The sequence below is a fragment of the Bipolaris maydis genome, assembly GCF_028858645.1.
Source record: "Bipolaris maydis strain C4 unplaced genomic scaffold PSV08scaffold_4, whole genome shotgun sequence".
Taxonomy (NCBI): Eukaryota; Fungi; Ascomycota; class Dothideomycetes; order Pleosporales; family Pleosporaceae; genus Bipolaris; species Bipolaris maydis.
The window spans coordinates 76,497-92,225 of NW_027093860.1; the positions used below are offsets into that span (position 1 = coordinate 76,497).

The window sequence follows — 15,729 nt, forward strand, 5'->3', positions numbered from 1 at the left end:
TTGGAGCCGGGTTTTTTGGCCAATTCTCAGCTCGTTTTCTAGCCGGTTTTTAGATAGGCTGGCAGAAATCCGGGTGTTCACCACGTGACTAGACACTATCTAATAACGATGATTCTATACACCTTGGTACACCAATCAGGGTAAAGCTTCTTAGAGCCAATGAGATCGTGTTTCTATGCGCACTAAAATCCCTCTGGGTCTGATTGTAATACGTAGCTAAAGCTGCAAAAGTCGATGCAGAATACGTGGAAACTGGTGACCATGAAAGCGGCAAATAGCACACATTTGCTGGCATTTGTGGCTACTACTTTAAGGTACTAGCAAAGCTAAGTTTACGCTTTGCATGTACTAAAATGACTATTCTCAAAAATACTAAGCTGACCAAATCCATGCACCTAAGGTATGAGCCTCAGATGCACGACACTTTCCCCTAGCAAGCATTGCTAATCTTAAACCCTCCGGGAACCAGCCTCTGAAATGTTTGACCAGGGTCGTACCTCCTCGACACAGATTTCATGAACTCGACACTTTGCTTTCCATAGCCACAAAGCGGCTTTTGCGATGGAGCCGCGAAATTCTGATACAAGAAGCGATGGCGGTTTGCGCCCGCAGCTTTTGTCACCGCGTCGACCCACTCTCTTGCCATCTCATACATAGCTGCGTCCTGAGTCACATCAATCCATCGCGGTGTTATGAACGCCACAATCAGATCTTCTGCGTTTTCTTCTAGCCCGAGCACGTTTCCTCCTCGGACTGCAGAATGTGTCGAGGCTATCTTGGCGGTTGGCACATAGAAGTTGACCCAATCTAGGTATCCGACCGTCTTGTTGTACTTTAAGTAAACCTGATCCGAGGCATTGTGTACGGCGGATAGGGTAGCTGGATCATTTTTGAAGGTGACTGTTGCGGACGTGTCACGGAATCCGTCGGCTTGGTAGGTATCGAGCTCAGTAACTATATCACTGATAGAACGCAGGCCTATCGTGTTGGTAATCTGGGGCTGAAGCGATGTAAAGGGAGCTAAGCCGGTTGAGTTGACAGCACCGTCTGTGCTTGCTAGAGACAGTGCAATCAGAGCCCGACCTGTCGCAGTGTATGTAAAGACAATCTGTGCGCCGTTGTTGGGCAGCGTGTTGCTGAGAGGCGTGAAGGCGGCAATTGCATTGAGCGTAGCAAGGGCCGAGTCTGGAAAGTACGGGAGCAGAATCGAGCCGCCCCAAATCTTCGGCTGCTTAATTGCGGCGACATCGACTCGCGTCACAACACCAAAATTATTGCCACCACCCTTGAGAGCTTTGTAAAGTGCACGGTTGCTCTTTTGGTTTGCGTCGACGATATCACCTGAAGCCAGTACCACCTGGTAGTTGACCACGTTATCCACAACCCATCCATGGCTCGCAAGCAGGAATGAAATTCCGCCGCCTATGGATACACCCCCGACCCCTGTGCCTCCACATAGGCCGCCCGGAATAAGAAGGCCTTTGTCAGCAAACTCTTTGTACACTTGACCCCACCTGACACCAGCCCCCAGACGTACAGTCGTTCCATTTGAAGCGAGCTCAGCCTGACTGAGCGCATCCATCACTATTGACACACCACCATCAATGTTATTTGCACCTGGTATGGGATTATGACCACCAGACTTGATCGAAAAGGGGCATGAGTGTGCAGAGAGTAGCTTGACACCTTTAGATACGTCTAACACGTTCTGGGGCCTAAAGATGCAGCTTGGTGCTAGAATGCTCGTGTTCGACCAACGCTGGTTATTTAGCTCGCTGTATGTAGCTTCATCGCTAAAAAAGACCTGACCTGGGATTCGGGCGTTGAGGCTCCTGCACTGTACCAGAAACAAACCTGTTAGTAGAACTTCGTAGAAGGTAGGCATCTTGTTTATGGATCATGATAGTCGACCAAGCAACATTGAAGATCAGGTTTTTTTTTTCTTATTTCCCCCGGATTTTGGGAGCACAACTTACACAATTGAACGGGGAAGACGCAACTGCGTGGGCAGCTGTGGTCAGCAGAAGAAGAGCGTCGCGCATGTTTTTTGTTTGTTTTGAACGACAAAAACAATGGTAGAGTTGGTAACAAGTAGTATCCTGTTTACAAGGTAAAGCTGATGACAAGCTGATTGCAAAAGAGCCAGATATCAAAACTATATGGAGACCAGTGATCGAAAGCGCACTGTAGCCAAGTACTCGGGGGTCGGACATCGGCATCCGAACGCGGCCTCCGCGCTTTCTTTTACCTTGGAGAAGTATTTTCTAGCCTTAATATCGGACATGATCAAGTTTGGTCTCTTGTCCGATGTTCTTCTAATGTGTTTTAGTGCGAAACGCATGCAGGTTGTGCAACCGTCTTGGTGGATATAAAGAACATGGCGTGGATCTATTATTTTGTGCTTAACAAAAATCACAAAGCATCATCTTGGCAAAGAATTTCACCTTCACCTCCTAAATCTAACAAAACGCAACCTTTCCCTCACGGCGCAATGACTGAAGCATGGAAAGCATTGGAAAAGTGCCTGCCCTCTAGGGATTGCAACAGTGACACATGGTGGCAACTCACAGGCCGCCATTTGGCTGCAATTATGGATGCCGCAGGATATCCTCTCGAGAAGCAGTACGAAGCACTACTGTTCCACTATCATTGGACGGTACCGTACATGGGGCGTGCCCCCGGGCTGTCGCAGCATTGCTCAACTAGCGCTTGGAAATCGCTCTTGGCCCTAGACGGAACGCCCATTGAATACTCATGGAAGTGGAATACGTCTAAAACTGGCTCTACACCCAATGTGCGCTACGTCGTAGAACCCATTGGACGCGATGCAGGGACCGAGCTAGATCCGTTGAACCAGCAAGCGTCGCGTGAGCTGCTCTTCGGTCTTAAAAAGCTACTGCCAGGCATGGACAATACTTGGGCTTGCTACTTTTTGGCAAGTTTGTTCGACCACGATCATGCTGTTTACATGGCAGAGGCTGGGCAAAAAGGTTATTTGGGTACCAGCATGCAGCTGGCTATTGAATTTCACGGCAAAGCAACCGCCATTAAGTCATACTTCTTTCCGCGCAAATATGGCCAGGCTGGCCTGATGCCGTTGGAACAGTGGAGAATGTGCGTAGATGGGCTGAAGCTGGGAGGCGAAGTAGATTGCGGGGCTCCAGCGGCCGCCTTCATAACACCGGCGCGCACTGCAGTCGACCGGTTTCTCAGCACAAGCCCGTATGGCCAGAGCCTCACACCAATATCCGTAGCTGTCGACAATATTGCACCCGAGAGTTCACGTCTTAAGTGGTACTTTCACACGGCCCAGACAAGTTTTGCGTCAGTACGACACATAATGACGCTAGGAGGCGTTATAGCTTCGTCAGAAGTTGAGGGGCTTCTGGATCAGCTAGCCTCTCTCGTGAAAGCTGTCAATGGGCTTGGGGACGATTTTCCTGAAGATGTGGAGGTGCCTGCGGGGTCAGAGCTGGAGACCAGTCTCGACTTTGGTGAGCTGAGCAAGGTGCTTAAAGGCTACTTGTACTATTTTGATATTGCTCCGGGCAAGGCGGTGCCGGAGATCAAACTATTTGTTCCTACCCGGTACTATGGAGGCAATGACTTCGTGCTTGGGCATGCACTCACTCAGTGGATGCAGGCGAATGGGCGAGGGTCGCACTGCAAAAGCTATCTTGGGATGTTGGAGAGCCTAGCTGAACATCGAAGATTGGATCAGGGCAAGGGTCTGCAGACATATGTGAGCTGCCTATTCAAGGAGGGCGAATTGGATATTACAACGTACCTTGGAGCGGAGGCATTTCATCCGGGGCGCCTTGCATCCTCAGTGAGGCCCTGGTTAACCAAGTCGTCAACTTTGCGTCGTGGGGACTGGTACTGATCGATATGGGACTGGGTCGTATTGGGCAAGTGGACATGGGATTGAGGCTTGAGAAGTATAGAGGTTGACACAGCCACTTGTAACTAGCGATATCAAAGTTTTACAACGTAAAGCCTGAGTGTTTGTGATGTAGCATTTGAGGATGTTACATTGCTCCGTAGCCGGAACTGCTTATCCCGATTTTATTGGTCACTTCTTCTTACACTGTACAAGGATCACGACGAATACATGCCTTGAGGATGTTGAACTCCTCATATTTCTTGTTCTTCTACGATGTTTCGCACTCTTTATCGCTAAGAGTATCATGTAGTGGTAGCGATTAAAAATAGATTAAAGCCCATCGACTTGTAATATTTCAACTTGGAGCAATCTTGTACATATTTACGTCTGGCAAATGCCCTTTGACGACGGTAGATTTAGGCCCTGTAGTAGAAGATGGTTTTTTTCAGCTCCAGAACCGAACACTTGAGTAGCTCAGCTCCCAATTTCTTCATGGGTTTGCAGCTACCAATACCCATCTTGTTGATGTCTTACGTGGTAACCCTGGCAGGTGCACTTGTAGCGGAAAGCTCGTATTCCACGATCTAGGCCCTGATTCTTGAATGGTCGCAAACAAAACATTCTCAGAGGGATAGCGGGCTGCAAAGGCGAGGTGCTCAGTCGTACCGATAAGCGACACGGTAGTGCCGACAAGCTGAGAGTGCATCTTTTGGTCGGCGAAACCATTTAGCGCCTGAAAGGTATCATCACATCTAGTGGTCTTGCGCACGAAAGGGATAAGGGTGCTTGGCTGGGCAATCACCGACCGTGTATTCTGTTTAGCCTCGGCGTAGGACTGCATTGTGGCATGGGTTGCATGCAACTCTTACCTGAGCATATTGATTGCAACGCAAAACTTGGGGCTCTTTCGCAACACAGCCTGGGGACCAGAACCCGAGGCCGTATCCTGTCCACCGCATGTCGGAGCATGGAAGAGTCGGATCCCGTGTGCCCGTACGTACGGGTATTTAGGGGCCTTTGATCGCTTTTGTTCACCGATTTGTTGTCGAAGCTCAGCATGGATTCGAAACTTGGCGCCGATCTCGTGAGCGCAGCTGAACATGTCGCAAACCGATGTCGCGATGCGGTGCGCAGCGGGCCAGGGCCATCAGACACGGCGAGCATTTGCGCAGCCTTGGACTGCGTCCAGTCACTGCTCTTCCAATTGGAGCCGACTATGTTTGTCCAGCGGCTTGCAAACCAGGTGCGGCCACCTTTATTCCCCTGACTGACTTTCCTGCAATTGTTCAGTCCCACCTGAAACGGGTACCTACTGACACGAGCACAGAACCAGCTTCTGGCATGTGTGCAATGGTTGGGCGAGTTTCAAGTGCTGGCCTATCTCCCACTCGAGGCAGAGGATGGACTGCCTATCAGAGATGTGGCCGAACTGGCTGACGTGCCTGAGGCGCAGCTGTGCCGGATTGTTCGTCTCACAACCATGGGCGGCTTCTTGCGTGAACCACGGACTGGCTTCGTTGCACACACCGCCCTTTCTGCTAGCTTCGTTCGTCAACTAGCTCAACTGGATGCAACTATGTTCTTGGCCGAGACGGTGGCGCCTTGTATGCTGCGCATGGCAGCTGTGTCGCGACACAGCCAGGGCGAAGGATCCGCGGTCGATTGGAGCAGCCAGCGAGTGCAACGGCTGTGGTCAAGCTTCGGTGGGGCCTTGGGCGGCGGCGATCAAGACACCCCCATCTTGGCACAGATTGACTGGGCGAGCGTGGGTCGTGACGACGCCCTTTTGCTGCCAAAGGTGGTTGTGACAGTGGTTCAGGCTGCTGGGATCGACGATATGGGAGCCCCACCCTTGTCACGTGGACCAGCGGGGGCGGGGGCGGGGGCGGGGGTGGTTTTAGCGCTAGCGGAAAGCCATCCCGCCCTGATCTTCGTCGTGCAGATGCAGACAGCCGCCACAGCATCCGCCACAGCCACAGCCACAGCCCCCCTATTCACCCCAACCACCAGTCATCACAACCTCCACCTATGTCAGCGAGCGCATGGCACACCACAGACAGTCGCCGACGCCGCCCTGTACCTTATGCGCGTACCTGCAGCCGTCCCTGGATCCATCCGCCCTCACATTGAAGCCGAACTGCGCGCCCACCTACCCGCCCTCCAGGCCCAGCGAAGCGCGATACTAATTCTGACATGTCCTTTGCTGCCGGAGCCTGGCGCCGTCTCACGTCAGACTGAGCTCCTTGCACGCTTGCGCGACTTGGCTCGCCTACAGCTGGTCGGGAGCGGCCTGTTAACCATACAGGAGCTAGTTGAGCTTGTTGGCAGCATCCACGATGCCCACGGCGGCCTCGTCATCGTCAAGCAGCTCCATGCCCCTAATAGCGCCGTTGTCGGATTTGCGGTCCGTTATCAACCATTGCTACCACTGACTGGTCAACGTGAAATATGACGACCTTAACTGTGTACGTAGGAACCAAAATTAGCGACACAGTGGCGATTGTAATTGCTTATCCTAGAGCTATGCTCACCGGTGTAGACCAACTACATATATGTAATTGCAATCAACAAATAGACCAAGTCCTAGTATACTATTGCAATCCACAACCATTGTGACCAGCTGATCTCTCGTCTTTATCGTCGTGTTCCAAAGCAAACTGGGCGAGCATTACCCACATGGCGCTCAAGCTGCGTGATAGCTGTGACGCCTGTGCCGCGTCAAAGGTGAAATGTCACAAGCAGAAGCCAACATGCTCGCGCTGCCAGAGGCGTGGTACGCCCTGCCATTACCTAGCCACCAAACGCGCTGGCCGTCGCCCCGACTCGGCTGCTTTTTCTCCCCTTGCTGCATCGATGCTACATTGGGAACATTTCGACTTCGATCCATCGTTTACCACAAGAACTACAACGCCGTCCACACACTCAACTGACAACAACACCTTCCTGCATCAATTGCTCACCCCGACCCCTCTCTTCCCTGGAGCCACTTCTAGTCAACCTGCTTACGGCTGGACTTCTGTGGCACCCAACGACGATCTTGTCATGGCCCAACCCATGTTTACCGCAACTAGGTCTTGTACATCGTCAAACTCTCCGGAACTCGGGCCTTGCGCCGCATCACCCATAAATCTGGCCACGGACCTAGATAACGACCTGCCATCATCCGTGAGCTTCTGGGCCCCAACAGTCCGTGGAACCTCCACTGTTGACACGCCTCCTTCACTCGAACCAGGCGCCGAGTCAGAATTCCTTGCTTCAAACTTCACCACACCAGCGCTCGACACATGCCTCACGCGAGCCACAAAAATCATGCAACAACAATTCTACCAATCTGCTTTACGACCCTCAAATATCTCTTGCAAACTCCTCATACAAGATGGAGTGGCCAATGTAGCTGGGCCAGCCCCAGACATAATTATTGAAGCAAACAAGCAGTACATTAACCAAGTTGATACCATGCTGGAGTGCCAGTGCTCAAAAGACGGCTATCTTCTCACAATAATCTCGCTCATTGTCTTCAAGATTCTAGACTCTTACGGCACAGCCGCAAGTGAGCCTGAAGTTCAAAAAGCCAGGGACGATTCGGCAGAAGAACATGCACAGCGTATAGCTGCACAGCGGGTCATGGGTGAGCTTCACCGCGTACAGCGCCTAGTGAACCAGCTAGCAATTCACACTAAACGCCACATAGCTACGGAATCTCCAGAAATGACTCCAGGAGCATTTCCATCGTGTGAGCAGAAAGCAGAGGGCGAAGTATCTTCTCCCTTCTCTACGGTAAATCTGTGCCAAATAGAGATGAACATGAAAAAGCGGCTTAGAAGCCTTTCTCTGGAACTGGCAGTACATCTTAGAAAGGTCTAATCATTCTTCAATACGCATGACTTCGTTCGATATTTCAGACATCGCTTTTCTCGCATACCAACTCGCGCTGTGCATGGCATGAACCTCGGATACCATTCTACCAAGCTAAATTAGTGCTACAACTATTATTTACAACGACACTACGTAGCTCCGGGCCGAGGCCAATTGACCGACACTATTTTAGTGGCTTCAACGAATCCCGAATGATGCCCTTTCGCCTAGCATCTCTATTGAATCTGATATCTATTCTTGCGTGCACATGTGTACTAACTAGTGAGGCTGAATAATACATTTGCCCTCATTCATGTCCTCTAGCACAGCAAAGGAATTTACAATACCTAAGCACTCCTTGTAATATTTACTAGTTTCAATGTTGCCCTTATCCCTAATTACTCTTTACAGATATCTTGCGCAAACTTGGACATGTATTGTCTTGAATATTGACAAACATAATGTGGTACACATGAAAAGAGTGCTATTTGATATAGAAAATTAGAGGGTGTATGGAAGTTGGCGGGTGTGCAGGCGGCCGTTCTTTGGAGTGAGTACGCTTATTATAGGAATTTTGAATCTCGAAGAGGACATGGACTTGCACCTTTGTGTACTTTTGATTTTTCAAATATGGCAGATTCAGGATAGAGGCTTAGAAAGGCTGTACATACCATTTCAACTTCAAACATCAGATCTAAACCCGTAACGTAGCCAGCCCACATGACCAAAACTACTAAGAAACGATCATGTTAGAGCTGTTCATCATCATGCTGGAAAATCAGATAGCCTCTTGAGCCAGATCATGATTCACTACGTCATTCATGATGTTTCTCGATTCGTTATGCGATGACGATTTCAAGTTCAGTAAAGTCACATATTCGCAGCCTCTGCTAGCTCACACGGTCACAGCAAAGGAAAATATCACAACAACATTTGATTGAAGCACGATGATCTGAGAAAGAATCGAAAATTGAAGAAATGCTAAATCGCATCCATTTGCCATACTCTAGGCGAGCCCGTATGCCTTCTTCACAGCATCGGCAACCTGTTCTCATGTCAGCATCTGTTCTCACATTATCAGGGATAGCCACGAGTCATCTTTACCTTTTCCGCCACGGCGTACACATTAGCCGTGGGACCTCCAGAAACAGCCATGGGAAAGGTGCTCACGTCAGCGATGCGCAGTCCAGTAACGCCATACACTTTGTGCTCTGCATCGACAACGCCGCCCAATTCTCGTGGCATCATAGGCGCAGAGCAACACTGATGTGCGCTAGAAACAGAAAGAGAACTACGAAGCATGGTCTCGAACTCTTCATCGCTTTGGATATGTGGTTCGAGCGGACCGGCCTCTATGACCCCCATGGCCGCCATATCGGGTGCAGACATGATTTGACGCAGCTTTCGGAGCGTCGCAATGAAAATGGGCAGATCTGACGGGTCAGTAGCCGTGCTAAAATCCAATTTAGGTTCTTTGCGAACATCGGTTGACTGAATGGTGATCTTGCCACGACTGAAAGGTTTTAGAACAGCCACCATGACTGACGAGAAGGTGTCCCAGGCTGTAACGGACACCGCCATATCTGGGTTCTCCAACTGTTGTATAAGTATGTTGCGCTGTGCTTGGTAACCCGCCACAACAGTGCTGTCTTCGTTTGCGGGAAGAGAAGCAGCAGCGTCACGCTTCCTAGCATCGCTTATTACGGAAGCTTTTACTTCGGTCAAGTCTTTGAAAGATAAAGTACCAAAGGTAGAACCGAGACCCCTCACTACAGTAAAAGCACTAGGTTGATGGCTTTCATATAGTTTCCGTTGCTTGATAGCGAACATGGCATTGCTGATGATGGACCCAGCATTGGGAGTGATCAAATTACTGACTAGGCAAAGATTAGTTGTCTATGTTGCGAACAATAGAAAAAATGACGCCCAAGTTGTTTTCTTACAGTTGTACCGCACATTAATCGAGGCATGGTCTTGAAAGTTCGTCCCAACTCCTGGAAGACTTGCAACGATGGGAATACCTAGTGATTGAAGCACCGGCTCTGGTCCAACACCAGAGAGTTGCAAAATTTGGGGTGTGTGTATTGCTCCGGCAGCCACGATGATTTCTTTCGAGGCAAGAACAGTCGATTTATTCTGACCAGGACTCCCACGATACTGTACGCCAATGGCCCGAGTACCGTTGAAAAGAATCTTGGCCACTTGATGCTCAACCAGGATGTGATAGTTTGAGCGTGTTGAAACCCGATCATAACGAGCAACACGGGCACTACACCTAGTCTGGGTTTTTGGATCAAGGGCGGTTGGCACCCAAAAGAGTCCCACATTGACTCCAGACGATGGGTCGCGGATAGGTTCCATACCAGCTGACCTCGCGGCCGACCACCACTGGCCGGAGCCTGGGTAGTTATAGTTTGCGTACCCATACTGGAGAGGCCCACCACGTCCCCTGACTGAGTCGTCCCATGAAATATTTGAGGCCGCAGCAAACACCGGGTCGGGTGGGTTGAAGTTCTCTCCCTAGAAGAGGAGAAATGAGTGTTGATTCTTTTCTTTCTTTGTTTCAATAGGGGGCAAACTCACTTTTTTGAAAAACGGTAGCATATCATTCCAACCCCAGCCCTTGTTTCCAAGAGACACCCACGCAGAGTAGTCAGCTTTGGTTGCCCTGGAAAATCGAGTGTCAGTCGCAACTGTGGTGGGACCAATACCGATTCTAAAAGCCGTACCTGAGGATGTTCATCGCGTTGATAGTAGTGCCGCCTCCAACTACCTTTCCCACAACAACCTGCTCTGTACGGTTGTTCAAAGCAGTGAGAGGCTCTGTTACCAAGTCAGGCCAAACATAGGGAGCAGGATTCCAGGCACCAGGTACTCGGACACCATCTTCTCCCTGATCGAAGCTCCCTGCCTCAATCACAAGGACAGTTACTATCTTGCGTCAGCTCCAATCTTTGCAATGAGAATATGTTGAAAAGGCCATTGACAAACTCTTTGGATCTCCTGTGAGCCTATCAGCAAGGACCAGTCCTGATGGCCCGCCTCCTACGATAACAAAGTCGTACTGGTTTGATTGGACAGATCTTGCAGAAACATGCGAGGCATACCGAGGAAGCACAAAACCCTCAGCCAACGAGAACCCGCATGCCAGCGTGAGAGTCAAGAACTTTATCATTGTATGTTTGGCTGAATAGCAAAGAAATACGTGAATGTTAATGATGGCATGAATAAATTGCACAAAGAATGGAGGCAGCTTTACAGCATTCAATATATTTCGGAAATCTATCAGTAATACCAGCGTCTGCTAGTCTCCGGAGGTGAATCAGCTTGCAAGTGTGCATGTCCGAACGTTGCAAAGACCAATGGCCGAGACTGCTTAGTAGCTCACTACATACCAACACCGAGCAACATCACTAGTTTCCAATCCTTTTCTGGGCAGAAACCACAAAGCCAAGGATACAAAAATCATTTGTAATTCTTCTAGAAACATCATTGTCTCGGCCCTCAAAACCCGAAAGTCGGGAAATCGGTGTCCGATCGCGTGCGTCGAAGTGTCAGCAAGGTAACTAGATGGGTGTGGGCGCTTGTTTCTTTTCTAAAAATTACATGCTCAGATTCTTTGTCCCCGCGAATCTCTCTTCACCAATGTACTAGTTGACTCTTTTGAAAACGCGTGGATATGGTGCGATGTATTTCTACCGACATATATTGCCGTGTATTATACGACGAATCAAGGAAGACGATAAAAATAGTTGTAATGCAATTTTCCGAAGCGGCAACCCTGTGAACCATGCGCTCCTGCAACAAATCGCTGACCTAATGGAACATTGTATCGGTTGGACTAGCAACGGACAAATTGTCTGGGGTTCGGGGCTTGAGGATGTCATGTACATTGACATTTAAGCAAGTTGAATTTCTTTTATCTTCTTGATTTCATGCCAAAGTAGTCAAGCACATGATTGTCCGCCACTTCGCATTATGGCTAACAAGCACGATCTGCCGGCCCCACCAATAAAAAGTACCGAGGGTCAACTCCTCTGTCTTACCATATGTGGATACCGCCGTCCAGGTATGAGCGAGGACGATTATCGACGTCACATGACGCAGGTTTCTGGACCGATGACAAAAGAGTTGATGGTAAAATATGGAATCATTGGATGGAGAATGGTAAGTCATCCGAAAACATGACGTTGTAGTGAACTAAAGAACATAAAATAGCTTCACAACACGACCGAAACTCGTAATCTCATGCGACAGCTCTTCAATGAGCACATGATCAATTTGGCCGACTTCGATTGCTTCAGCCAAGTGACTTTCAAGAGCATTGATGGCTATAAGCGAATGAGGGAAGATGCTTTATACAAAAAGCAAATTTCAGGAGATCATATCAATTTTGCGGATACGCAAAGGAGTATGATGACTATTGGATGGGTTACAGATGTTATTGAGAATGGAAAATTGGTAGAGGACAGCGCAACAGCATGTCGTTCTAAGAAAACAATAACGATAAAGCTGCAAGACGCCGCCATCATACTTGGATCATTTCTCTCAGGTATATTTAACCCAATTTCTCCTCAAGAATGTAATCTATTCTTACTTGAATACTGCAGGATCTATGATATCTCTTTCCGCTATGACTATCCCCATTCTCTTGGAGACTACAACTGATGCTTTCCAGCTCCTTTGTCAGTGGACACGCGTGTATTACTACGGGCATCATGTACTCCTGGGTATAGCGATTTGGACTTTTTTGTCGTACACTTTGGTATGTTTCCGAAGGCGTAAAGCTGTAACGTCAAAACTATGGCATCTGCTTGCAGTTACCGTTCTCTCAACTGTGAGCATCATCCTATTCACTCTGCTCATCATGAAACATACGAATGGAGAAATTATTCCGTATGGAATACATGACGAGAATGATTCGGTCGGGAGAGCCCAGGGACGTCAAAATGGTGGGGATCAAGGAAGCTAGAGAACTTGTCGTTTCGTGGGGTTTTATGCACGCTGTGAGATCTACATTCCCTTTGGTTGGCGCTATTCTTGGTGTTTTCTCCACATCGTGACACCAGTAGGGCTGAAAAAAATATGAGTCGTGGGTCACTGGAAGCTGTGGACGAAGAGAGGGAGCAATCGGCTGAACACTACATTTTGATGAAAAATTAATGTTCCACATATTTAGGTGTATTACAACAATCGACCCAAAGATAAACTATTCTGACTGGACATCGCTTGCAATCCAACAAAGTGTAACTCTGCCTTGCAAAACCGTGTAGTTCTCAGCAGAAACGCACCAAATACGCATTCCATTCCGGCACTCGATAAGACCAAGACTGCATATAATAATCACTAATGTAGTTCATGTGACTAAAAATTGTCGGATTCGATAGCTGATAGAAAGTGCTGGTTGATCAATCCGCGGTGCAGTTATCTCATTAATCAGACGCACCCCTGTTGGACTAGCGTTTCGCTTAAACTCCTCCACCAATTAGAGATTGATTACATAAAAGGGTACGCGTCTAACAGCAGAGCGTCTGAGGAAAAATGGTTCCTCGTTTAGTGGTACTCGAACGCCAAAACCCAAAGTTGCCTTGCGTTTCTATTAAGATCTTAACACTACTATTAGTTATAGACTTAGTGCAGATTCACATAGAAGAGCATATCTTTCTTATTTACGTCGTATATATCTTATCTACCTATCTCGCTGCGTTGTATGCAAAGTGTCCTCGCGAAAAGTAGGGGCACTACTACTTTTTACGATAACTACTGGATGTGGTCAGTGCGTGCAACAGTTCAGCCGATGCAACACCCCACCGAAATGGGCGCCCACCAAAAAATGAAGCTTTTGACCACCACCAAAATGTTATTATCGCGGGATTTTCTAGTGGAGTACTCGTACGATTGTATATTTGATATATATCTATAAATATTTACTAGGCAACCGCACACTGCGGCCGCGCGTGGTGGTTTTGGTGGGAGGCTTGGCGGGTGGTGATACATCACCACCACCACTTTCAGCCTCCACAACACGACGCCGCTTTGATACTTTTTGATTCTGAGTTGATGAAGCTTTTCGCTTAGCTATATTCTGCCTATCGCGAGATTTTTGTGCGGTTGTAGCAGCGCGATCTTCTACTTTTTGGGCTCGCGCAGCAGCTAGTTGTACAGCCCTCGCGGCACGCTCCTGCTGCCGCACCATTCTAGCAGCTACGCGATGCTCCCGCGCAGCTTAAGCCATCTATTTTTTATAAGTAGCTACGGCAGCTCGCTCCTCCCTCTACTGTTTTTTTTAGAGTTTTTTTTTATAGTGTTGCTGTTGTTCTGCTGCCTCGCAGGCTCTAGCCTCCCTTACCGACTAAGGGCTCCACACCACCGCAGTACTATAATACTCTTAGTGCTGCTGCAGGTTAAGAAGCTTTCTTTTAGATTTGTGGTATTTTCTAGTAGTAATATTACTGCGCAGTTCCTCATTTTTATAGTGCAAAAGCTCGTTTTAGATCTACAATAAATAGAACGCCTATTTAAGCTATTTAGCTACATTTTTTAATATATCTAGCATAGCAGCGTTAAATAATTTTAATAGATACCTCTAGCTATCTCCATTACCTACCTCTCCAATTTCTGTATCTGTATTAGCTCGTGGTGGTAGTATTTTAAAGCGTTTTATTACAACGTCGCGATCGCGTAGATAGATCCTAGTAGCTTGAAAACTACTTAATATATTGTTAGTTATAAAAGTAGATATATATGCCGCCTAAAATATATAGAGGAAATTACTTTTCTATATATTAAGTAATCCTTAATCGCTGTAGAGTAGATTAGTGAGCTTAGAGCTGTACGCTAGTGCTAGAAGTAAGTATACGCCAACGTTAAGTGGCTAGAGGCTATAGGTGGCGTAAGGTGGATATACTGCGAGGAGTATTTAATAGGTATCGCAGTAATTGATGAACGAAGGCGTGAGGTGACTACCGTGCCTATCGACGAGCAGTATCTAGTAGTCGCGTCTAGCTTTCTCCTTTATAAGCCAATCGAACACCTGTTTAACCTAAGCTAGCGCGAGGTTATTATTACTCCAGCCTAATTGGCTGTTATAGTAAAAAACCTAGTATTTTCTAGCTTTAAGGTCGCGCAGCCACTTATTGCGAAGGCTATCTATGCCCTTATAGATTATCGTAGGATCTACTAAGCTCTTATCTGCGCAGATACACCTAATAATCGTGATCTAATCCCTACTTCTATCTTAGAGGGCCTTGCGGATCTTCTTTTGCTCCTAAAGCTCCTTTAAAAAGATTCTTTTCAATAGCATAATACGCCTAAGTAAGAAGCCCTTCTTATCTATATTGTAGATATTATGCGGCTCAATTAAATACTAATCGAGCTTAGCATAGAGGAGATTGAAATATAATTGGTAGTTAGCTGGATTGTCAGCCTAATGACGGTCGCGGTTGATACTAGTGGCTTTTCTGATACATATCACATCGTTGTGGCGCTTCAAAAACCGAGTAACCCAGCTATTAGAGGGCTCCTATTCTACAATAACTGCTATATAATTTTTTACTATTGCTCGCGAAGGTGGTAGGCCACGATCTAATAGTTTTTCTATATATTTTACTAGCTCAGATTCCTGTGGTGGAGTGAGTAATTGACGTTTTGCCGCAGCAGCTGCTAGTAACTGTGTTTTGTTTTGGTGCCGGCGCGTCAATGTTGTAACCTTAATACTAAACTTTTTTGCAGCTGTACGGTATGAAAGTTGACCTTCTGTATCTTGCGAATCGATTGCTGCAATCGCTTTTGCGAGGGCTGTCATGGTTGTGGAGATATCACGCGTTGAAAATAATAGGTTGAAATTTTGATGGGGCTGATGGTGTTGCATCGGCTGAACTGTTGCACGCACTGACCACATCCAGTACGCCACAAGTGCCTTCAATCTCTTTTACCCCAACACTACGTGCTAGAAAACTCTTATAAACTCCTAATCTAATTACTAGCCTCTT

At 47.7% G+C, this 15,729-nt stretch overlaps 7 protein-coding genes across 7 annotated transcripts; 4 read left to right on the forward strand and 3 right to left on the reverse strand.

The window, feature by feature from the left end:
- Positions 1 to 430: 430 nt before the first annotated feature.
- PSV08DRAFT_175321 (uncharacterized protein) lies at positions 431 to 1,885 on the reverse strand (the record flags this gene model as incomplete). The annotated part of the gene is made up of 1 exon (XM_014219238.2): positions 431 to 1,885. One exon carries the CDS (start codon positions 1,883 to 1,885, stop codon positions 431 to 433), a length of 1,455 nt encoding a protein of 484 aa, XP_014074713.2.
- Positions 1,886 to 2,491: 606 nt separating this feature from the next.
- Positions 2,492 to 3,883, forward strand: PSV08DRAFT_175561 (aromatic prenyltransferase; the record flags this gene model as incomplete). The annotated part of the gene is made up of 1 exon (XM_014219237.1): positions 2,492 to 3,883. The coding sequence occupies one exon, from the start codon at positions 2,492 to 2,494 to the stop codon at positions 3,881 to 3,883; it is 1,392 nt and encodes a 463-aa protein (XP_014074712.1).
- A 490-nt stretch (positions 3,884 to 4,373) lies between these two features.
- Positions 4,374 to 4,724, reverse strand: PSV08DRAFT_349210 (uncharacterized protein; the record flags this gene model as incomplete). The annotated part of the gene is made up of 1 exon (XM_014219236.1): positions 4,374 to 4,724. One exon carries the CDS (start codon positions 4,722 to 4,724, stop codon positions 4,374 to 4,376), a length of 351 nt encoding a protein of 116 aa, XP_014074711.1.
- A 216-nt stretch (positions 4,725 to 4,940) lies between these two features.
- PSV08DRAFT_408349 (uncharacterized protein) lies at positions 4,941 to 6,459 on the forward strand (the record flags this gene model as incomplete). The annotated part of the gene is made up of 3 exons (XM_014219235.1): positions 4,941 to 5,126; positions 5,211 to 5,655; positions 5,785 to 6,459. 3 exons carry the CDS (start codon positions 4,941 to 4,943, stop codon positions 6,333 to 6,335), a joined length of 1,182 nt encoding a protein of 393 aa, XP_014074710.1. The 3' UTR covers positions 6,336 to 6,459.
- Positions 6,460 to 6,559: 100 nt separating this feature from the next.
- Positions 6,560 to 7,747, forward strand: PSV08DRAFT_349212 (uncharacterized protein; the record flags this gene model as incomplete). Its single annotated transcript, XM_014219234.1, has 1 exon — positions 6,560 to 7,747. One exon carries the CDS (start codon positions 6,560 to 6,562, stop codon positions 7,745 to 7,747), a length of 1,188 nt encoding a protein of 395 aa, XP_014074709.1.
- A 1,068-nt stretch (positions 7,748 to 8,815) lies between these two features.
- PSV08DRAFT_369461 (uncharacterized protein) lies at positions 8,816 to 10,913 on the reverse strand (the record flags this gene model as incomplete). The annotated part of the gene is made up of 5 exons (XM_014219233.1): positions 8,816 to 9,615; positions 9,682 to 10,258; positions 10,322 to 10,406; positions 10,468 to 10,669; positions 10,730 to 10,913. The coding sequence occupies 5 exons, from the start codon at positions 10,911 to 10,913 to the stop codon at positions 8,816 to 8,818; spliced, it is 1,848 nt and encodes a 615-aa protein (XP_014074708.1).
- Positions 10,914 to 11,716: 803 nt separating this feature from the next.
- On the forward strand, positions 11,717 to 12,710 carry PSV08DRAFT_245332 (uncharacterized protein; the record flags this gene model as incomplete). The annotated part of the gene is made up of 3 exons (XM_014219232.2): positions 11,717 to 11,905; positions 11,957 to 12,290; positions 12,349 to 12,710. The coding sequence occupies 3 exons, from the start codon at positions 11,717 to 11,719 to the stop codon at positions 12,708 to 12,710; spliced, it is 885 nt and encodes a 294-aa protein (XP_014074707.2).
- Positions 12,711 to 15,729: the final 3,019 nt, after the last annotated feature.